At 39.7% G+C, this 23,841-nt stretch overlaps 1 protein-coding gene across 2 annotated transcripts in view; it reads right to left on the bottom strand.

Annotated features, from left to right (window-relative positions):
- Positions 1 to 23,841, bottom strand: part of si:ch73-72b7.1 (netrin receptor UNC5C) — a 403,146-nt gene that overhangs the window by 161,756 nt on the left and 217,549 nt on the right. For both annotated transcript variants that reach the window (XM_041788199.1, XM_041788198.1), the window contains exon 3: positions 12,816 to 12,959. In XM_041788199.1, coding sequence (XP_041644133.1) covers positions 12,816 to 12,959 — 144 coding nt within the window. The remainder of the gene's footprint in view (positions 1 to 12,815; positions 12,960 to 23,841) is intronic.

The raw sequence follows: 23,841 nt of genomic DNA on the forward strand, positions 1-23,841 counted from the left end.
CCTCGATAGTCTGAATCAAAAAACCTTTGCATTCATTGTAATCAGAAAAACATTTTTTAAAAGAAGAAAAAATGAATAACAAAAATTGTCAGAAAACTAGTTAAAACTGAAATTGAAAGCAGTCAAACAAAATATTAAAAATTAAGTACTGCAAATAAAAAACCTTCTGCTTTGAAATGTTAAAAACAGCAAAATAAATAAATAAAAGCCTGTCAGTTAAATACATTTGTCAAAACAAGATGGAGCACTTCATGTTTTGAATAAAAGTTATATCAGATCCTGATTAGAAAATAATTTTGGCCTCTAAATAGAAAGAAAACACGGCAATACTTCAATAAAGATGGAACATTATTTCTTTAGTTGTCTGCCTTTACAAGTAGTTTTTAGTGTACCTTTCTCTTATGATATTTTAAAACATCCTGAGAAAGGTTCCCTTATTCCCTTAAAACATGGCCTATATGTAGAGTATATACATTGCTCATATCTGTGTGTTATTTTTGGACTTAAAGTGACTTTATGTGGCTGAATCAACACTGTGGCTTTCCACTTTAACACTTTAGAGCACACTGAGGCGGTGCTTGACATCTGGGAAAGAGCTCAGCTGCTTCCAGCGATGGTGAGACATCATAACCACACACTCACACTCAAACACACACTCACACAAATACACTCTATGAGTTCTCTCCATAAAAATGTTTATTTAGTGTTTGTGACACTCTTGAAGTCTCTCAAAACCTGAAAGCGAGACAATCTGATGATTTCATTCAGAGCACAAAAAAACAACCTGCAGTTATTTTGCTAACTGAGCTTAGAGAAACAGACACCTGCAGTCATGTAGGTCATGCCAGTTATGCATTAAATATGTTTTCATTGGGGCTGTCAGAATATAAGGGTTCATTACGATGGAGTCACAGTCCAACATGAATGTATTAATTACCTATAATTTCATGAATCATGCTATTCTGTTCTGTAGTTTAGCTACTGTATGAAACTGCACCTGAAAACTAATTATCCAATGAACAAAAAGTTCCCTTTTTTTTCAAAATAAAACAAGTTTTTAATCAAAGAGAATGCTCAGGACCTTTGGCTTAAGGCTGGCCTTACAATTCACTTTAAGCCTGACTTAAGGCCTGATTTGCTCCCCTTTACATTTACAGATATAAAGGATTGAAGAACAGTTTTTTAGCGAGTCACTTTGTACATGCACTCCTGCATACTTCTAAGATTCTAAGGTCAGAGCTGTTTAGAATTGCTGTAAACGCAGAGTTAAAAATTGTTTTTTTTTGGGGGGGGGGGGGGGTGTAAATAATTTTAATACACCAGTTAACTGTGATTAATCAAGATCAGGCCTGTCCACAGAAGTGACTGGGCCCCTAGTGCGTGCATCCTGGCTAACATTCACTTCTCTTACCATATCTCAGCAAGGTTTTTTTGGGTTAAAAAGTCCCATAGACAGTTACTTTGATTTCTGCTCCTTTTGTGAATGCAATGACTTTTCAAAAGATGGTAGAAATAAAATAAAATAAAGTCTAGATTTTACGAGGGTTGAATTTGTATTTTTTGGACTGTAAAATGATTTGAAAATGTAATTTTGATTAAACACAGAATTGCAATTAATCTCCCCTTCCCAGTTGTCCACTAAGCTATCTGGGAACTTTGTAAAATGATATTACACATTAAGGGACAGTGATGGATTATTTTGTATAACACTGTGGCTGCAGGGAGACATAACCATGATTTTACCAAAGTGTGCTGCAAGAGATGACAAAGTATGCAATGCAACTGAAATAGAATAATGTGATAATTATGGACCTTAATTAATCACAATTAATGCTTTAATGCTGACTGCCCCCAGCATTAAAGCTTTATTGTTGCATTGAAAAGAATGGTGAGTATATATGCCTTAAAAACTCAAGGGCCCACTGGAAGACTGGCAGATTTTTTTTAAACCAATCAGACATTTACATAGTGACTGTTCATAAGCATACCACATGTTATAAACCACCAGAGAGCTCTCATTCTTAGGATTGTGAGAATCAGAGACAATGCATGTCCAAAAAAGACGGTATCAGTTTACTCTGTAGTGTCATGAAACTGAACATGAGGGGGAAAGAAAAGCTGTGTGCTGGAAAGGAAGAGGCTGGGGTGGAGGAAGTGGAGCTTTGCTCGCAACATTGTGATGTATCAGCATTTGTGCAGCAGGGATTAGTGACAAGGACACCACATTTAATGAGAGCATTGAGTTGGAAGAGTGAGCTGTGATTGGCTGTGAGACTTGGGAGATGACAATGAAATTAGCTGGCCAATCAGCTGGGCGTTTGTCTTCCATGTCCTGCATGAACTAAGGCTGAGGTTCATTTTTGCTGACCTCCATGAACCCCCCATTTGTGGCTGAGCCCCAGAAAGCTCTCCCCTCCACCCCCCCTTATGGGCAGCCTTTTTCATCGTGATTAACTATTGAAATTTAAGTATTGATTGTGATTTAAATAATTGATTTTCTCACAGCCCTGGTTTTAATTAAACTGTGGATAGTTTTTGTGTGGATAAAAGTTGACATATTTTCCAGGTGCTGACTTGGAAATAATTTGTAGATATTTCTGTCAACTACATGCAGGTTCAAGACTCTAAGAGTTGGTGTATAATCAAAAAATCGAACACAGGAGCCCCTGGTAAGACTTGTTTTCCTTGTTGTAATTCCTTCCTGATTGAAGGAAAACCAGAGTACACACAGCAGAGACATTTGCATCATAAACAAAACAAGAGAAAATTCACTAACAGACATTTTCCAGTTGACACAAGGAGCCGCCTGTGTCTCTGTGTCCCCAAGTGTCTGCAGCGCTGATTGCTATGCACACACATGTCTCAGTGGAAGGTGGCAGAACAAATTGCCATCATCTGAAATTTGTGTGCGTTTGTGAGTGCATGTTCTTGTGTTTGCGTGTATGTGTGCATGATGGTGTGTGACCTTGACATATAGCTAATCCCTTGAAGGAGAAACACTTGACCTGATCGCTGCGGGGCCAAAGAGCAGGACGGACTCTGCATGCACATTTGTGTGTATGCTGGTGTGCTTCGCTTATCATTGAGTGTGTGCCTGCAATTTTGTGCATTATTAAGGGAGTGTGAGAATTTGTGTTTCCTTGTGTGTCACCTGCTGTATAAACCTGAATTAAGCAGCCTGCACAGCCATAACTCAGCTTAAGTGCTCTGCTCTGAATATACCAACAAATCACTCAGAGATTTAATATCTCTGATTGTGTGTTTGACACTTTTACTGCCACAACACTGATTGCCATTATCCAGCGACAAACTGAGTATTTAGTCAGTGCCTTGACGTGTTAATTCTACAGTTTATAAAACAGCCAAAGATGCTGGAAAGCGTTAGAGATAGCAACAGGGAGAGACAGAAAAAAGCATAAGGGACATGTCACGCAAAACCCGTACTAAGTGGAAGACTATAGGAAAGGGGAAAACAGGGAAATGAGTGGGAAGAGGAGCTGGGAATGCGGTAGAGAAATGCTGAATTGCCGTTGCATGGTGCGGTTGAAAAGACACTTTGCTCAGCAAGCCTGAGCTGCCAGGAAGCATTTTAATCACAACCCTAGATCCAAATAGGAGCAGAAAGCGGGGTAGGTCAGGAGGTTGGGTCGATTTGAAGTAAAAGGTTATCGCAAGAGGGGGCTGAGTGTAATCAGATCTGGTTAGGGGAAAAATCACTGTTTGAACAGAAAGAGAGAAAGAGAAGGACAAGGAGGGGGGCGGGCAAAGTCAAATGGGAAAAATATACTACAGGAAAAACAGGAGGGAGGAAAGGAGAGAGGAAAAAAGGACAAGGAAAGTGAATCTTTCACCTTTCTAGTATATATGGGCATCCTCCACTATTATTACCCAGCTTAGCCTCCTTTAAACACTACCCTGTGTGAAGAAGTTTATGCTACAGATATCATATTGGTTTTGCTTTCAGAGTGTTTACCTTCATCATTTATTCTTACTGGAGATTTAAGATGAAGTGTGGAACTCAGGCTTTTATAAAGTGGTAAGCCAATGAAGTGTCTACATTGTGTAAACTAAAGAGATACTATTACTTTACTAAAGCTTCTCAGTGAGGCTAATTTATCTTCTTCAACACTGAATTATACTTTTGGCAACAGAAGACGAGGATTTTTTGGTTCCTTGTGTAAACTTTAAAATATTGTGATTAATGCCGCGCTACTTGATCCAAGATGTGTTTAAAAACAAGGTGGCCTGAGGGGCCACCCTGATATCTGGTAGCCCCACAGGGGCTGCAGCATAGATGTATGAAATGAGTAGAAATCTGCTCTTACTAAAAGGCATTTAGGAGTTTTCAGCACTGAAGTGGGCCAGAAACAAATGTTCTCCAGTGGACAAATATTTCTAGGAACTACATGGTGCCAGATCCACCCGGCCTGTTCGATGGCCACGTCTGGCCCATGTATTTGAAACACAAGAACATGATGGGGCCATGTTGGAATGTGTAATCTTCAGGTCAGGTGCTGTCATATCGTATCATATCCTATCGTATTGTATTGCACCACATAACATGGCATCACATGGCACTATTTTGCATGGGCGTAGCACGGGGGGGGAAAGGGTTCTGATTACCCGGGCCCACAGTAGGGAGGGCTCTTGGAAAGCCTGCAGTGTTTCTCCATTCCTTTTGTCTTAGTAATTAGCGGCATTATTGAATCAAAAGCAACTAAATGAACTGGTCAACGGACTGAAATTTGTACCGAATAGTGGAATGAAATACTGGAGGGTCTCTATTCCTCCTTCAAAAATGTCCGAATGGTGTAGTCCAATGCTGCAAAATAATGCAAGTAAATCTAATTTAACCATTGTAAAAATATAGCTCATAAATCCAGAAAATTATGGCTCAAAAATACATTTAAGTACATAGATATTAATACAAAAATTACGCAACATTTTTTGCTTGGCTAGTCGGTTAAGAGGGGCCCTGTGTAATATTCTTTCTGAGGGCCCAAAATCCCTATCATCATATCCTGTCATACCATATTGTGTTGTATCACATTAAATCATATAGCATTGTCTATTATCATATAGCATCATCTCACATTATATTGTATTGTATTTATGGTATGTTCTATACCATTTTGTACCCTGTCGTACCATATTGTATCAATTCACATTATTTTGCATGGCATTAAATTTCATGGCATTTCATTATTTTACATAGTATAGTATCATATGCTGTCATATGTTCCTGTTTTATATTGTGTCATATCACATTGTAACGTAAAGTAGCGTATCGTATCGTGCCGTTTTGTATTGCCCTGGTATAGCATGGTATGGTGTGGTATCATATGGTTTCATCTCTTCATATAACATTACCATACTGTTCTGTACAGCACTACACCAAACCATATCTTAACGTATCATACTGTATTGTTTTCCATGTAATTTTATTTCACGGCATCTTACTATATTACTTAGTATAGTTTAATATTTTATTATATGTCCCTGTATGTTTTCTATCATATCATATTGTATCGTATTGCATGTTGATTTACCTAACCTCTAATACACAGGATTTGGGAAAGTGCAGAGCCTTTGAAAAAAAAAAGAAAAAAAAACTCGGAGTGTGATTGGATAAACATTTTGTCAGTTACATGATTACGAGCCAATCAGAGCAACAAAACATGTGACTTAGCACTACCGAGGAGTAAATCTGTAGAGAACTGCATAATAGCAACAACAATGGCAACTGTAGACATGTCAGTACACGACTTTTGTCATATCTGAAAAGAAAACAACTCAATGCTGTTCTTTGTTCTTCTTTTAATGAAAACGTCATCAAATTCTCATAAATCTGGCGGCAGCAGCATCCACGCTAATGTCTTCCGCCAAAATTGCACCAGCCTCTTGTTTCTGCTTGCTTACATCATGACTCCGCCGCACACGAAAGTACTGCCCCTCGACGCTGATTGGTCCTGTCACTTTCTAACCGGGCCCAACAGTTCAGACGGGAGCTTTGCAAGATGGATTCGCCAGTGAGAAACATGGAAACAGGTGCATCCATCTGCTTTGCAAGGTTAGTTTATCCCTGGTATTGTGTAATATAGTATGGTATGGTATTGTTTGGATTGCATCATATGGTCTCATCTCATGATGTACTGTATCCTATTGTCCCGTGCTGTATTGCCCTGTTTGTACGGTGTATGGATTTCTATCTTACAGTATGGCACTGTGCTGTATCACACTGTATCATATCTTACCATACGATATCGTGTTGTATTGCATTCAACGCATTGCAACTGCCTAGTTAGGGACAGGACTTTGGAACAAACAAATGTCTTGTTCTTTGTTGCAACTGCAAGCAGCTGCTAGTAGTTTTTACCACATTTCAGTCTGATATCTTTTCTTTGGTTGGTTCTTAATCTTCAAGAAGACTAAATCTTTTAGAACCAACCAGAGTCACCCCTATCTTGTAAAACACTTTGAACTGCGATTGAGTTCATTTAAAAGGTGACATAAAAGATAAAGTCTGATTAAAAACAAAGCCTCTTTTTAGGCCCTAAAAGAGTTAGGCTTGTAAGATTTATATGTTGACAAAAGAATGTCAAATTTTTTACTTTGAAAACAGCTTCACTCATTTATTTAAAGATGTATGATTATTTTTTATAGTTGTAATGATGAAAGATTCATGGAAATAGATATGGTAAATGCAATTTGGATATTTTTGTGTTGACACAAACTTGTACTATGTGGTTAAAAGGAGATTAAAAGTCATAGAGATGGACACACATACATTACCTTTCTCCTTCACACCCACAAACTTGCTCATAGACTTATGTATACATTCACTCACTATTGTTAAAAGGGCAAGTGCACAACGTAGCCTTCAGGCTTAAGAGTACATTTCTGTACAGCTTCTGTCATGTTTACCTTAGAGAATACCGGGAGCCCGGATACATATACAGCTTGCATCTTTTTCTCAGCGTGTGTCAGCCAGAGCGTAAGCCAAAAACAGCACATTACCCAGCTTTCATTGCACCCCTAGGAGGCCCATTCCATTCGAGAAGGTTATTAGAGGAGCTTAAAGGATATTTCTGACTGTGTCACTAACTCTGCTAACAGTCAGGAAAACATCCTCACAGCAGAGCAATGCAGAGAGTAGCGATGCAATTTTATAACTTCAAACAGACTTCAAAGCTCATAGGACCAATTAATTGAAAAATATGTTATTGTTGTACAGCCACACGACTGTAAGCCTGTGGGCTGTCAGGATATACTCCGTAAACACTTTCCTAGTGTAGAGTCCCATTACACTTCAACACTATGTCTTGTTTACTGTAATATCATGTAATTATTATTATTAAATAGACGTATTTTAGCTCGTGGCATTCTTCTAGGTTATCAAGAAAGAGATTTCAAACATATTCTGATGATGTGGAAGGAAATATTTGCTACAACAAGGTAAATGTGGCCCTGTATATATCATTTTCCTGTCTAGTTTGACCAATAACTGCTCGTGGTGTAAGGAAAAAATAGAAGAGACCTCAAATCTTAAAATTCTCCGTGCGTGAGAGGTGCAGCGTTTCTAAGATGCAGCTGCCAACAGTGAGGACCGTCTTTGGCATTGTGATGTCACAGCACCAGCTCAGACCAAAACATGGCAGCATCCTACACCCCTCTTCAGTGTTTCTTGGTTCTTAAATTTGTGAGTCTTTTCAACAAAAGCTACATGCTTTGAAGGACACTTACAAAACTGTAAATCAATGTTTCTGTTTCATGGATGGACTCCACATAATAAGGGAGAAAAGCCGTTTTAAAAGTGGAAATGCTTTCAGGCATTTGGCTGTGAGCTACTCAAAAAGCATTCTGCTTTTGGAACAAATCTCAATAGCATTGTCACTTTGAAACTGCTATTTTTCCCTCACTACATAAAGTTCATCAATGTGACAACACTATCGGTTCATTAATAAACAAATGTGCACAACAAAGTTTAGTTTCTACTGAAAAGACTCCTCAATTCAAAAAAGAAAGTAAGCAAAAGAGGTTGGCGAAGCTTAAAGGAGGTCCATCACTACACAGCTTGGGCAAATTTAGTGGGGCTGTAACTTTATGCTGCCACCTATAGGAGACGCAAGTACATGACAAAGCTAAGTAGACTGACGAACTGATAAACCAGCTGAAACAGCAAAACAGTAAATATGATCAGTAGTTGCATTCACCAGTCTCACTTAAAGATGACTGGCATCCATATTAGTATACCTCAATCATACCTTTATTTATACAGCCTTCTCAGTGGTAAATCTCAAAGATAAAAAATTAAAATGACTATGTTTAAAGGTTTTTCCATATGCAAATCATCAAAACTAAAAATGTGTGAATGTCAGCATGTAAATAAATACATATATCAACCAGCCTCTGCAAAAGTGCACCTGTTAGACTTATTTATAGCCAAGTAAAACAACCAGAGTGAAAAAACAAGAGCCAACATGACGGATTTCCTCCTGCAGCACGGCTAAGATCAACCTGGGAGACTAGGATTCTCAGCGTGCGTGTCTGCTAGAGTGATACTGTCTGTTAAAGCACTACATATGGGGATATGTGCAGTTTGTCCTTAGTGTCTGCTGAATGGACTCTGTCAAAGCCCCTGGTTGTCCTTTTGAGAGTTCACTCAAGCAGAGCCACCCTGTCAGAATGAGCCAGGTACACGGAGGAGAAGGAGGGGTCGATTTTGTTATTGGTATTTCTTTTCTGCTTGACCTTTCCATAACCGGAGCACTCAGACAAGTCCCTGTTGTCTTATATGGCTGAATTGACCAGAGCAATGACGCTCGGAAAACTACTGCAGTGGGCTCAATTCTCAGGCCAGTGAAAGCAGCTCTGAAGGCACAATCCATTCTGGTATACTTGTAAGAACAAGCCAGGCTTTTTTAGGTGATTTTTATAAAACATCCCAACTCCTCTGTGACTCAGTCGCTTCAGAACACTTCATGTGACCATCATTCAGAGCAGGATTCAACCTTCTCTTACCCCTGGACTCCTGTTGGAGTGTACTGTAAAAGGATTTCCTAATGTGATCAGTGTGTATGCAGCCTTAACTTTGTAACGCTGTCTGCCTCAGCCGTATTGAGTCTGGCTGGGTTTTGTCTGGTCATGTTCTTTTGGTGACCTTATAGTCAGACTCCCAGTTGTCATATTAAATTCTTCAGCAGACCGTAACAGGAAGCTGCTGATGGTAGACCAAAGTTAAAAAGATAAGTCTGGGCCTTACAGAAGCTCCCATCATAAGAGAGTCTCTGAAGACTGTACCAAGCTTCAAGGTTTTTCCACAAAGTTTTAAGTGGAAAATCCATACCGAGTAACATTAATGAGCCTTTATACTTCAAAAGAAGGCAAAGTCAAAGTTTACATCCTTAATTTCAAGCAGATTAGCAGGCAGCAACTTCCTGTGTTGTAAAAGGAGGCAAGCAGAAGTTCAGAAATCTGTATTTCCATTACTCTCCACTTAATCATGTGGCACCATTTGGCCAAATGTTAACATGAGTCACATATATGGGTGTTTTTAATCACACACTTCTCAAAACAAGTCAACAAGCACTTTTAAGTTAGACAAGCAAAAGAAAATCAAGAAAATGTTTCTGTATCTTCTAATGTATTCCCCTCCATTGGAGGTGTTGGAGTCAATTGTTAGTCCTCAGAAAAAAAAAAAAGAAAAAGAAAAGTGCATCAGGTCTCAGCGGCACCTGTCATGTGCTGGACTTCAGATGAGCCAGCCTCTGGAAACATAGCATCAGACTAAGTGGAGTGAGTAGAAAAGTTCTAAAAAATGGCATCAAAATAAAAGGCTCAGGAAAAAATGGCCTTAAAAATGGCATCACATAAAACAGCACAACGAAAAATAATTTTATTCAGAAGGAAAATGCAAACATATCACTAATATTAGGGATGCATGATATTGGATTTTTGCTGATATCTGATATGCCGATATTTTGAAACAAGTTTTGGTTGATACCAATACCGATATTTAATTACATTTTTTCCACTGTTAAAAACACCAATTATATCATGGACTACAATTTTTTTAAATATTGGTCGTCTATTTTTGTACAAACTGACAAAATGTTTGATTTTTATCAGAACTGAAGGATATATATATACATATTATATATATATATATATATATGTATATATATATGTACATATATATTATATATATACACATATATATACATATACATATATATACATATATATATATACATATATATATATATATTTTTTTTTTTTTTTTTTTTTTTAAATACAGCCATACAGTAATGACAAACTTACAGTAATGTCTTTGGGTTACATGTGTATCACATGCTTACATGTATTTTTAACAGTACAGCTAAAGTTTTTAAGCAGCAGCAAAATAATCTACTTACACTGAGCTCCACCGTGCAAAAAAAGAAATAGCTTATACATTTAGATTGATTCTCCTTATTACTCTGCCAGTTTGCAGGATGGCTCCCTGAGATACTCCTGACAAAGGGCTTTAAATAACATCAACAACACAGATTCTTAAATGCAAAAAATATAGCTATACTTCATAGTTATAAGCTATAGTTAGAACTTAATTATGATTCAAAATGTCTGAGACTCAAGGTGAACAGAAATAAAACTTCAACTAAAGTAGTTCTCCTGATTCTGCTTTAGACAGCACAAACTAATTAAGCAACCAAGTTTAATGGGCATTTCACTGTAAACCGCTCTGTAACAACACAGTGAAATCCACATCTCCAATGCTGGACACACCTTTGTGCACCTTCAAGTGTGCATGGGAGACGGCACACAGAAGTCCGTCATTGCTTTTGCCATGTTTCGTGCATGTCACATAGGACAACATGCACGTTGTTTTTATCTCTATTTTCAATGTACAAACATGTTATCAAAAGCGGCTGCAACTGCTGAGTGAGCACTCCTGTGAGTGTAGGACAGACTTTTTAAGAGTAAAATCCTCATTTATCCACGGAGGCAGTGAGGCTAAACGTGCTAACAGGATGGACACTTGATGTCTATATATCCGTGGTGAGGCTAATATGTTTAGCTTTAACAAGAGCTTCTCTACCTGACTGGAAACAAAGTTTTGCAGTCCAGGTAAGGCTATAAGCACCTGCTAGGTATAACGTAGCGGGGCTTTGAATGCATCATAAGCCGGTATATTCCACCACGCTGAAAGGCTGATTATCAAGAGCTATAAATTCAATGATTTTCCTGTTCAGCTCCTTACCTTTGGGGGGTCACTGCTGGATTTTTTAGCTTTGTTGAATGACTTAAGTAGAGGCTGCTGATGAGTTTTCCCTGGCACGAAGTTTTGCCATTCTTTATAGTCCTTGTAGTCATCAGGTTGGCGGTTTTTGAAATTAAACTGGTGGTGTTAAAGGCATGTTGCCAAGCTCCTCCACACATCTGATGTACTTTACAAGTGATGCAAACAGCTACTTTGCTGTCTTGTTCCCACACCTCAGACTTCTCCCACACAGCTGACAGGTTGAGTTTGTTGTTGCTGTCATGCATCCGGCGTCATCGCGTTGAAGGAGTTTCGTCCTGAAGGAGTGTTGTCTGATGCCCTTTTGTCTGTTTCCTTTTGGTCTGAGGTTGTTTACTCTTAATCTTTCTGATGCAACTTCTTCTGATACTGTTCCAGCTCTGGTTGTTTACTCTGAATAAGTTCTGTCCAGTTCCATTTCATCTGAGGTTTCATCTGATGCCTTTCTGTCTAAGGCTGATTATTTTGAAGGCGTTTTGTCTGATAACCATTTCATGTGATGCGGTGTCCTTTAAGGTTGTTCAGTCCTGAAGGAGATTTTTCTAAACCTGATTCAACTGATGTTGTTTTGTCTGATGCCTTTTTGTCTGAGGATGTTCTGCCTTTCTGTCTGAGGTTAGTTACACTAAATAAGTTCTGTCTAATGCTGTTTCCACTGATGCCTTTTCATTTGATGCCCTCTTTTACAAGATTATTCTGTCTGATGCCTCATTGTCTGAGGTTATTTTGTCTGATGCCATTTCGTCTGAGGTTGTATAGAACTGAAGGAAATTTGTCTGATATAATTTCATGTGATGCTGTTTTGTCTGATGCCTTTTTATTGAGGTTGTTAACTCTGGATACGTTTTGCAGGTTGACATTTTGGCTGAAACCATTTCTCCTGATGCAGTTTTGTCTGAGGTTGTTTATTTCTGAATGAAATAGTCTGATGCCATTTCATCGGATGTTATTTTGTCTGATGCCTTTCTGTCTGATGTCGTTTCCACTGATGCCTTCTCGTCCAAGGTAGTTTTGGCTGATGTCTTCTTGTCAGAGGTTGTTTCGTCTGATGCCTTCTTGTCAGTGGTTATATCATCTGACACCCTCATCTGAGGTTGTTTAGTCCTGAAACAGATTTGTCTGATAACTTTACATGTGATGATTTTTCGTCTGATACATCTTGTCCAAGGTTATTTCATCTGTAGCTGTTTCATCTGATGCTTCTTCATATGGTAAGACTTTGTATGATGCCTTTTTATGTCTGAGGTCATTTTATCTGATGCCATTTTGTCAAATGCCATTTTTACCTGATGCCTTTTGATCTGACCCTTTCTTCTCCGATGCTTTTCCATCTAAGGCCATTTGGTCTGATGGAGTTTTTCCTGAGGGTGTTTCCTCTGAAGTCTGACACATAACACAGGTTTTCCTGAGACCTGACGCTTTTTCATCTGAGATTTGTTACCTGACTCTGAGAACTGAGGATGTCCTAAAATGGGCCCTGTACTCCTCACATGCGTGCTCACAGCAGTGTACTTACATGCAATGCGGACGTGCGCTTTGCGGCTTTTGGTGGTTCCGGCGGAGCTCCAGGCGACACACTGACACCAATAATCTTCAGGGCCGAACAGCTCCTCCACCTGCTGTCGTGTGATTTCTATACTTGCTTCTCTCACCACCAGACCTGCAGAGGACAAAACAAGCAGCATTGTCATTTGCAGCAACAGTTTAAGTTAATAATCCAGCCAAAGATTCACACAAAAAAGCATGACTTCACATTTCCTCCTGGGCCAGTAATGCTCCAGAGAAAGTAAAAGCTGAAGAGTGTTTAAGCGTTTGCTCTGGTGTATGGCTTTTATGTTAGCTTAAGAAGCAAGAGTCAAAGCCCTGCTTAGAATCTGCAAATAGTAAATAGAAGCAGAGGATAAGCATACAATATCTACTTCTGAAGATTCACCCCAGATTTAATGTTAACTTTGTGAGATTCTTCTCTCTTCTCTCTACTAGCACTTATCTCCCTCAATTCCTTCTTTTCTTGGCTGTTTTGAAAGCGGTGCCATGAGAAGAATAAGTGTGAGGTTTTAAATAGCTGCATTCCACTGACGGGAGTGCAAGTAAGCCAAGACAGAGGGAGAAAACGAACATATCAGAGCACCGGAATCAGACAAGAAAGGAAAAGGAGATATAGGGGGAGAAAAGTGATAAAAAAAAGAGGAATAAAGAAGTAAAAAACAAGTGAGAAGAGGGAGCATAGATAAGGTAAAAGAGGGTTAAAGATCACAAACTAGAAGGAAATGAGAAAGGGGGAAGTAATGGAAAGCAACATGACAGCAGCAGAGTGAGAGGAAGAGAGACTGTGACTGAATAAGAGGGTGGAAGAGGGCAATGAAATGTGGAAAAGGGAGAGGAGATAAAAATGGGTTTTTAGGTAAAAGTATGTGGGACTGGAGAGTTAAAGATCATGGCAGATTACTTCAGGTTCAGCGGTGTTACAAAGACCGAAGCAACAATCTCTTAGGGGCTCCACAAATCAGACTTGGGCCCATTACTTATGAGGACTCATAGTAAGTTCAAGCCACTAGAGAGACTGAGAGACGGTAACCACGCTGGCATGAAGGCAGCAGGGACCAGGATGTGGAATTCAGTGAGCAGGACTGCAGAGGACCAAAGGCCATTAATGGGCAGCAGGAGAATTGAAGGAAAACCCAGGAGGGCGAGGAAGGTAACAAATGCTTCCCTAAAAGCTGGAGAGGGAGTCATAGCAAACATAAAGACTGATAGAAGGGACGTGAAGATGGAGGTAAAGGGGATTCAGACAGGCCTGATGGCACCGAGGGCAAAGAAGAAAGCAAGCAAGGAAAACAAAACTCTTGTGAAAGGTACCGACTGCTGGCATAACAGCGTTTAATAACAGGCAGCCAGGGAGAGACAGTTTAAGGGCAAAGACTGCAGAAAAAAACTTGTGCAAAAAGCAGCAAACAAGGAAAAATGTTATGTTTTTAAAATGAAAGAGCAAGGAACATGACAATAGAGAGGTAGAGACTACAACAGCCAAAGAGGCAATTATTACCAGCAAGAAAGCCAGCACTGGAGCTGAGACAACTAGTAGGTAGGAGAGGAAATAAACAAAAGACACAGTGTGAGGCCAAAATGGACAAAAGGGACAAAACTGCTGCAAAAGTAATGAGGAAAGTATGCCAATTACAGCAAATGGTTCATGGAGCCGGGCTGATAGTTATGGCAAATGGACTCTTAACAAATGCAAAGAGAAGCACATGTGATGTAGCATGAATGGGACTGGGATTTAGGGACGCAGTGGGAGGTAAAGAACAAACAAAACAAAGTGAAAAGATCAAGCACATCCAATGCTTTTGCATTCCTGTGTTCATGGCCTAGAAAACTAAAGGTGGAAAGTTTTAAACGTAGCCACTGGAGCCATTCATTTCTGGAGATATGCATGCTGTTAACTAAGCAGGTGAGGACTCATCATGGCATCCCAGGTGGGAGTTTGAGGCACTGGTAATGCATTTCCTTTAATATTAATCCAAGATGCTGTGTTACATGTATGGTAGAGGCGGTTTGGAGGCAGAGGAGGTGTGACAATCGACACAGAGGTAGAGACCAGAATGTCTTGGTTTGCATTACAATCAAGGCTATAATAGTTTGATCTTTATTTTTATATATTTTTTACTTTTTGTTTTCAATGTCAGTTTAGTTTGCATTAGTTTTTCCTCCTGGTTTGTTATTTTAGTTTAATTTTTGTTAGTTATTTTTAGTTTTCTAAGTAACATTGGGGTAGTTGTTAAGATTTAGACCCAAAAGGGACAGAACAAAAGGGACGCTGGGAGAATGTTACCTGCCTGACTGCATTGTGAAGTTTGGTGGAGGAGGGATAATGGTACGGGGCTGTTTTTCAGGGTTTGGGCTGGGACCCGTTATCTCCAGCGAAGGGAAATATTGGTGGCAACAGTTTGGGGAAGGCCATTTTCTATTCCAACATGGCTGCACCCCAGTGCACAAAACAAGGACTATAAAGACATGGTTTGATGAGTTTGGTGTGGAAGAAGTTGACTGATCCACACTGAGCCCTGACCTCAAGCCTATCCAACACCTTGGGATGAACTGGAATGGAGATTTCAAGCCAGGCCTGGCCTCATAAATGCTCTACAGAAAAAATGGGCACCAATTCCCATAGAAACACTCTAAAATCTTGTGGAAAGTCTTCCAAGAAGAGTGGATGATGTAAAAGGGGGCATATATTTGAGCACAGTGTCGTTTCGTGTTGGTGTAATGGTCAGGCAGCTGAGTACTTTTACCCATATATTGATCTGATGAGGACATTTAAAATCAAAATGAAAAACTAAATAAAGGGTAATTTGCAAGGACTCTTCCTGTTTTCGTCAGCTGCCCTGACGATGACACCTGAAAGTTGCTGCTTTGCACTGGTATAAAAGTTCATCTTTTTTAAAAAGTACATTTTAATTCTAAGATAAGCCCTGCTTGCTTTTGCAATAAGTGTTATTACTGATCAGTCTCTATTTCTTCCTTTCAAATTAATAAGTGTCTGTGAAAACGTCCAGTAATGACAGAGGTGACTCATTTGTTGCAATGATTACTTCAGCCAGCATGACCATGTTTGGAGCATGAAAGTTAAAAGAGTGCAACAGGCTGATATCTGGTCCATAAACTATTGTTAGGGACGTCTGTCTGCGTCTGAAGGGCAAAGCTGGATATTTGTTGCAAGGTATTGCATGTTATGAAACAAAGAGATATTACTTTGAAGACAAAGGAGAGCATAGAGGGTCTCAGGGATATGAAAAAATAAAACAGACAGAAAGAGGAAAAACAAAACAAAAGCAGGACATATAGACTGTAGAGTAAAACAGAACATCAGGGGGAGCAGAGTTTGTTTCCCAGCAGGGGAAATCAGTGTTTGTAATGATGAAATGTCTTCAATTTGTTTGTGAGGCTGGACCAAGAATGATGCACCAATCTGATGCTGCTGGCTCAGAGGCAATCCCTTTACTGTCAGCCTGAAAAACTTAAACCTTTTATTTTAATCTGATTTTCTTTAATATTCTCTAAATTCCACTTATTTTAAGTTCAAAAAGATATCACAGTGTTTTCCACAGAATGACCCTTTATCTGGACTCTGCTCTCAGTTATTTTAGTTAACGGACAAATTAAATCAGTACCTCCCACTTCTGGTACACTCCCCTAAATTACTATCTACACACACACACACACATGCACAAACACACCCCTTCTTTGCACAGCTTATGGTCACACCCTTCCTCATTCTAAATTTTTTTTTTGTTATCGGCAATATTTATAAACAGGGCATTAAAGATGCTCAGATAACTGCTTTTAATGTATTTCACTAGATATTACATGAACACATGAAAAGTTATGGAACTATAAAGATAAAATAAACAGATAAATGGAAAACAAAACTCAAAAGTTTCCACTAACAGTAAACAATAATGACTATGGATTTTTAGACAAACTTTTTCTCCCATCTTTTGGGGTCAAAAGTGAAAACGCTATCATTCTGAGACAAAAGTTGTTAAAATATCCACATATTTACAAAAGAAAACATTGGTGCATGATATCAGTCTTCTGCCTCACCAGGAGGGTGAAAAAAGAAAATACAAGCAGTGGTATTTCACCTGCAGTGGAGGCTTCCTGCGTACTCTGCACTAGAGCCCTAGCACAGGACCCTTTTCTTAATCCCGCTCCCACTGGATTTCTGACCATAACTGTCCACTCCTGCAGCACGTGCCATCCACTTCCGTCTACACCTGTAAAGCTGTGTCCGATCCAGCCCGCATCCCATACAGATTCTGACAATCTGTGTTAAATATTCAAATGAACAGACTGTGTGTTGAATTTAAAAAAAAGGAAACATTACTGTGTTCACTTAAGCATGGCCTCAACAAAGTTTCCTTCCTGAATGAAGGAGAGTGCAGCCACCATATTCACATCTTTGTCGTGTGTAAAGGTGCCACGCATCAATAAAAGAGCAGCTGGGAGCCACAGACTCATACAGAGATGGAATTGTTTCATAATCTCTGAAAAAACTGCAGTGTGAGCACTTCCATCAGCTCTCTCTGATAGTAGACTAATCTTTAATCTATTTGTGCCGTGAAGTCCTCATCATTAGATGTTTAAAGCAATAAGGTCAATTTGCATGGGAAGTTTTATCCCCAGATAACTACGTAATGGCTCAGCGTCTGTGCGCCTGTGCGCAACACACAAAAACAAGAGCACTGAAGCTGGAGCCTTTGACTTATTCACAAAGCTTTAGTGCATGCACTTTATTGTGGAGCTTTAAAACAGCATTACACCATTTGACTGCATGGAGAGAAAGACAGATTCTAACATGTTTATGCAGCATAGGCTACTCCATCTGATGTATAACGATAATTAAACTGTGATTGTTATCTGCACAGTGACACATCTCCTGTGTTATTTTGTTTAATAGGAGCACAGATAGGTGCTTTATCACTGAACAGCCCTGACTTTAATCAGGGATCATAGAGCAGGTGTATCATCTCCGTTTTCTGCTAGGTCACTTGCTCATATGAAAAATTCACCAACAGACTGGTATCACTGGCTTGTTGTTGTGAAGAACAGTATGGATCCTCTTTTCTTAGTCATTTGTTTAGTTCCATCATTGTAAACGCTTTCCCTTACAAAAATTAGCTGATCAAGGATCAGCAGCTATTTTTTTGTCCACCAGCTCCAAGGTCCTACCCCTTGCTCTTTATTAGAGAAAATATGACGCCATTAACATCGGTGTCTTTCATCGAACTTCTGCATGATTAACAACTATCTTTAATAGGCTGGCTGATCAATCGGTCGGGCACTACTCTACACCTCAGTCTGAGGGTGGTGCAAAATTTCTTCTTCTGTGCTCTCAAACAGAGCAGTTTCTCTGCAGTTGTGATGCACAAAACAGGTGTTCTCTCAGAAAAACACTCCATCAGTCACGGTCGGCCGTGCTGGAAGAAGAACAATGGTGTGAAGTCCTGCAATGCATCGCTTCCAGGTGCATCTGGCCACCTTCAGCAAAGGTTTTTCAATATAAAATAATGGGGTGATCATTTGAATGCAGTTTAGATGGCACTATTATTACTTATTTTCACATCTCCTCATTGCACTTTGCATTACATGGTTGTAATTTCTATTTCAGCAGGAGCTCTGGACTGAATTTTATTGTTGATTATGTGTATATTGTTATTTTTATTGTGTTCTTTTTTATTGTGAGACTTTTTTTATTGTCTTATTTTACTGTTGAGGTTGTCTTTTGTGAGCTCCTGCTGCAAAACTAATTTCCCCTTGTGGGACACAAAACAGAATCTATTAAATCTTGACTTAAATGCAGGGGCAGCCAGTGATACACACTTACACATGTACATATCGTACATTAAATGAATAAATTATGTGTTAATCCCTTGTTGGAATACAGGACCATCATAGGTCAAATTAAAAATGAAGAACAGTGGATATTACAAATCATGGGCTAACTGTATGGTTGCATCTGAAGTAAACATGGTGAGACTTCTAGCAGAGAAACCCGATTTCTTCCTTTCTTCAAGAAGAGTGTCACACATCTTAACATGATGTTTCATCCCACTGACATGATTGTCTTCATGCCAGCTTCGAAAAAAATGTTGGAAATTTGAACAAATGTGCCAAATTTTTGACACCACATATTTGTGAAAGATCATAAATATACATCTATCTACATCCTCCATGAAAGCAGGTTACCATGTTGTCATCAGAGCAATGTCAAAGCAGTAAACACGTCAAACCACAACAAAAAGGTGGGAGTAGACGTAAAGAGGACACAGACAGATGTCACTTCATCGGGAGTTTCAGTGCTGAAACTGGCGTAGCCCCAGTTTTCTTCATTGTTTGTCAGCGCAGAAGTCACAAAGCTTGTGTTGCCGGGCAGAAAGCGAGCGAATTACCTGAGGCTTCAATAGTCCCAGATCACTCGGTGTCTGATTTTGTTTGGATGCAGAGCTCAGAGCGTTCACATCAGTCTGTTATAGGAAGACGAGCAGGGAAGTTTGGGTCTCTGTAGCATGACAGTCACTCACATCAACAAAACCACTGCTGTCAGCTGGGGGAGGTGAGGGGGAGGAAGGAGATGAAAAATGGAAGACAAGTATCAGGACAAGTGGATACTGTCACAAACATTTCTATCAATCACCGAGGCTGCACACAACCCTGGAAGATTTCTCTTAGTCCTAAAGTGTCAATGCTTATAACAAAGTTTACTTGTCAGCTGGGAGAAGAAGTACAAAAGAAGGAGGATGTACTCTGTCAGAGCTGGAGTTTCCTCTATGAAAAATGGGACCTGGTAGTAAACGTGCTCAAAGGAAAGACATGGACAGCTTCTAGAGGAAGGATTTACATACTGGTATTTTCTACACATGGCTCAGAGAAATGTTCCCGCGTTGTTTCATGTCATTTATTGGTGCCCCTCATGGCAACACTCAAACTCCTCATCACCGACAAGTCCACAAGATGTCATCATCAGCCATCAACCCCTGGTATTCCTAGAGTGGTCAGCCTCTCCACTGCATGATCCTCAGACATCACCTCTTCAATCCCGGGCTTCACAGTTGATCCACTTTCATCCAGTCGGCCTCGGGTGGCATCATCAGCCAACACCATCACCACCACTAGTGTCTGGACTCGTGTTGTACTCAAGACCACACTATCTGAGACCAAGACTTGCCAGAGACCAGAGTACACTGAGACCAAGACAAGACCAAGACTTTTGGGGGTCGAGACTGAGTCAAGACTGAAACGAGACCATAGAAATCAGTAAAAAAAAACAAAAAAAAACATGGCACGGTCAAACAGTTAAAGAGCATTCTCTCTTTAATTTTAGTTTTCTTTTATTAAATCTGACAGAAAAAAACAAGGTGTCTGCAACTCTTTCAAAGCAAAAAATGCAACAATCTCAAATCTTAACATATTTGTTCAACTAAATTCTCGTAAAAAATAAATCCTTGTATGTATTTAGAAACCATGTAAAGTCCAAAGTTATTTTAAATATCTGAAAATGAAAAGTCCCCAGAAGCATGACCAGGAAGATGGAATCATGGATTGTGGGTCAGCATCTCACTGGCGTCCTAGACCAAGAGCTTTTTTTGTCCTGTTCTGGTGGTCAGAAGGAGTGCAAACACATGGTGAGAACTGATGGTGCAGAGGAGCTACACAGCTGTACAGAAACCACACACTGTCACCGAAAAAGCAAGATTAAACCTTTTTTTCCCCTCTGGGAGACCCCCAAAACAGGCTGATTCTTATATACTGGTGTGACTTACATTCCTGTGCAAAAGTTTTAGGCATGTTGAGTGCTAAGGATTCACTGCGGGGGTCCAATGTTCCACAATGAAAGCCGGACAGGGGTGGATGTGGCAGCCAGGGACAAGCTCAACACATGTTGATGCATGTGTGTTGCCTGGCAACCAAGGTTGATACTTGATGGCATCTCTTTTGCCGGTGCCTTTTCAGTCCTAGTAATATGCCAGAAGACCACCAGTGGTTTTCAGGCTCTTAGGTGAGCATATCTAGGTAGTGGCAACACAACCTGCCTGGATGATACCTTCGGCCATGCTTACTTGCCACATTCACCCCTTACTCTCTCTAAAAGTGGGGACTCCATTATGTTTTCATCAAATCTTATTTTCCCATGCCCCTGGTAGTACGCAAGGCCATCCATAGTCCTACTACGGTTGTGTCAATCCTGTCTAATGGCGCCCTCAGGCAGCTTACTCACTGTACGCCTTACTTAAGCCTGAATTTTTAGCCCAAACATAAAAGTTTGGCACTGTAGCACTGTGTGTTAGAATTTATCAGTACTAAAAAAATCTTTGACAGGGCAAGGGGTCAGTCATAGTTTAGGATTTTCTGGATGGGTCCAGTTGTGCCATTCAGATCTCTGCAACTACCTATGTATCTACAACCAACCTGGTAAACCCAATTTCTGTGGTAATTGATGATTAAATCTGTAAAAATGCAACTCAGATCTTCAGGATTTTCATTAGCAAGCAGAGTAAATAAAGTGCAAAAGAAAAGTTCTTTATTTTTCAGTCTTTAAACCAATGTTTTCTGTCATCAGCATCAACAGCCAGCAACTTAAAACAAATAGAAGCAGAAGATGATAAGCTGCTCTTCAAGAGTAGTGATAAGAAAAGCAGAAAATCAAGTTTTCTCCAAAAAGATATGGTTCCAGGAAAACAAAAAAGCAGGAAAATGCTGAGTCAAATGTAATTAATTGGCTGTTATGAATAAAGTCATTTTCCATTAATTATATAAACCTATGGGAATACTTTTGTGCAGTGTAGGGCTTTGTGAGCCAGTTTTGGCTTTGCAGTAAAACAGCTCACTACAGTGACTAAGTCATAAGTGAAAAGCAAAAAGATGTGTTTCCTGCCATTTCCCTACTTTCCTTGCTGTAACTCAGTCTGTCGGTCCACTTTATGTTTCTTTTCCATAAACTGTTTTGTATTTCCCCTGGTCTCAATGTTCCCTGGCTGCGCTTTGACAGAAAAACACAGATGAAGAAAACAGACAAGTAAAGACTCAGACCAAAGAGCAAAGTTTTGATTTCTTTGCATCAAATGAAGCAGAAATGGATAAGAAAAGCAGCAAGAGAAATACATTTGGAAGGAAGCCAGTAAACATGAAAACGGAGACGGGGACTTTGAGGCTAAATGGTTTAGAAAAGCAAAGAGAGATGGGAACATGGGAAAAAATCTCTCAAAGGTTGTGATGTTTAAATGTGATCAGTGGCGGGTCAAACACAGAGGCCTGTAGGGAGAAAACATAGAGGTTACAGAATAAGTCAACTGGCTACTATTATTTTATCACAGCCACAGAGAGACAAAGACTGACCATGAGGTCAGAAAAGACACATGCACTGGGTTGATGGAATAACAAAGTAATATCTGCAACAAATACTGGATCTTTCATGCATTAAAAGACAAAAGTTTGTTTGTGCAAACATCTGTCCTGCTTCGGGGTTGTTGAGAAGCTCCTGCGGTGGTGTTCAGTAGGTGAGCTGACTCTGTGACCTGCCTGTGGAGGTGAAAACAACATCTCCCTGCAGGGATTAATTCTGTGTTTGTACTTTAACAGAGATGGCCACAGCCACTCAGTGCTAACAAAACCTTCACCTGCACTCTCACCTTGTTAGATTCACAACAACACCTGTTCGCTTTAATTTGCAGCTCGCCACACAAGCACATCCATTTGTGTTCTCATTAGGCTTACTTGAATTTTGCATTTAATATACTAAATGCAGTCCATTTGAAATGAAGCATGGTGCCATTCTTTTACATTCCCCTTTTTAAGCATATTTTATCTTTACATTCAAGGCTGTTTTACATCTGTGAATACTACCAGTGGATAAAAATGACCCTTTTCTACCTGGAATCTCACATCCAGGTCTGCACTCATGCTCACCTGTTATTCTCTGCTGGTCAAAGAAGCCTGGTGGTCCCACTACAACAGGGTCCCAAGTCACTAACCAAACTCTTCTCTGTTCTACCCAGTTGGTGGAATGTAGAGTTCCTTTCTACCTCAAAGAAAAGGCTAAAGACTCCTCCAGAAACGTACTAAGCTAGACTCCTCTGTAGTCCATGGTGCTAGAATGAGTTACTCAGCCACATTTGGTCCACACAGTCCATTCCTACTTGATATTGATGCAACATTTTGACAACTTTTGAACTCAACAATAATTTGCAAACATCCTTGTAGCTCTAAAAGGATGCAAATATTAGCTGAGACACTAGCATCAATGCCATGGATGCAACCTACATGTGTTTATTAATGAATCACATCTGGGGAGGGTCAGTTCCCTGGGATTTTCCCAGGCTCAGTCTGCATACTGTGCTAAAAAAAATGGATCTGGTACATGTAATCCTGATTTAATCTTACCTAGATACAGTCACCATTTTGTCGTCGTTAGGGCGGGATGTCCCATTGGGGAAATTATTCTTGCATGCAACAATGCAAATGCAAGGATTTAAAACTCCAATGCTAATGCCAACAAGTTTTAATGTCTCACACTGAGTCATTGCTATTAACTGACAAAGGGGGATGTATTGATAAAGTCATCAGAATATGGGGAAGAATGCAGGGAATTCTTGCCCATAAGTTTTAAAAGACTGGATGAAAAATACCATTGAAAGGAACAATGTGTCATGCTCTAATCTCTTGCTGCCTGGTTAAACCCTCCAAAAAGATACAATTACCATTACTCACCTAATCAATATAGGTGAGTACTGGTATTTGTATTTGTCGGTCTGGGGGTCATGGTTTGGTACATGAAGTCCCACGGCCAATAAGTCTGAAATCATTCTTCAGTCTAGAGCCTGAACGGAAAAGTGTTAGCCAACTGCTTTTAAACAACCAACACAGAAGAGAAAGAAAAAGGTGAAACAAAACTCACGAAGAACAAATATTAACTGTGGATGCAGTAGCAGCATTGTGCATTGTGACTGACAGGCTCCAGTTTTCAAGTGAGTGTTTTAAAATCT

Source organism: Cheilinus undulatus, linkage group 5 (assembly GCF_018320785.1).
Source record: "Cheilinus undulatus linkage group 5, ASM1832078v1, whole genome shotgun sequence".
Classification (NCBI taxonomy): Eukaryota; Metazoa; Chordata; class Actinopteri; order Labriformes; family Labridae; genus Cheilinus; species Cheilinus undulatus.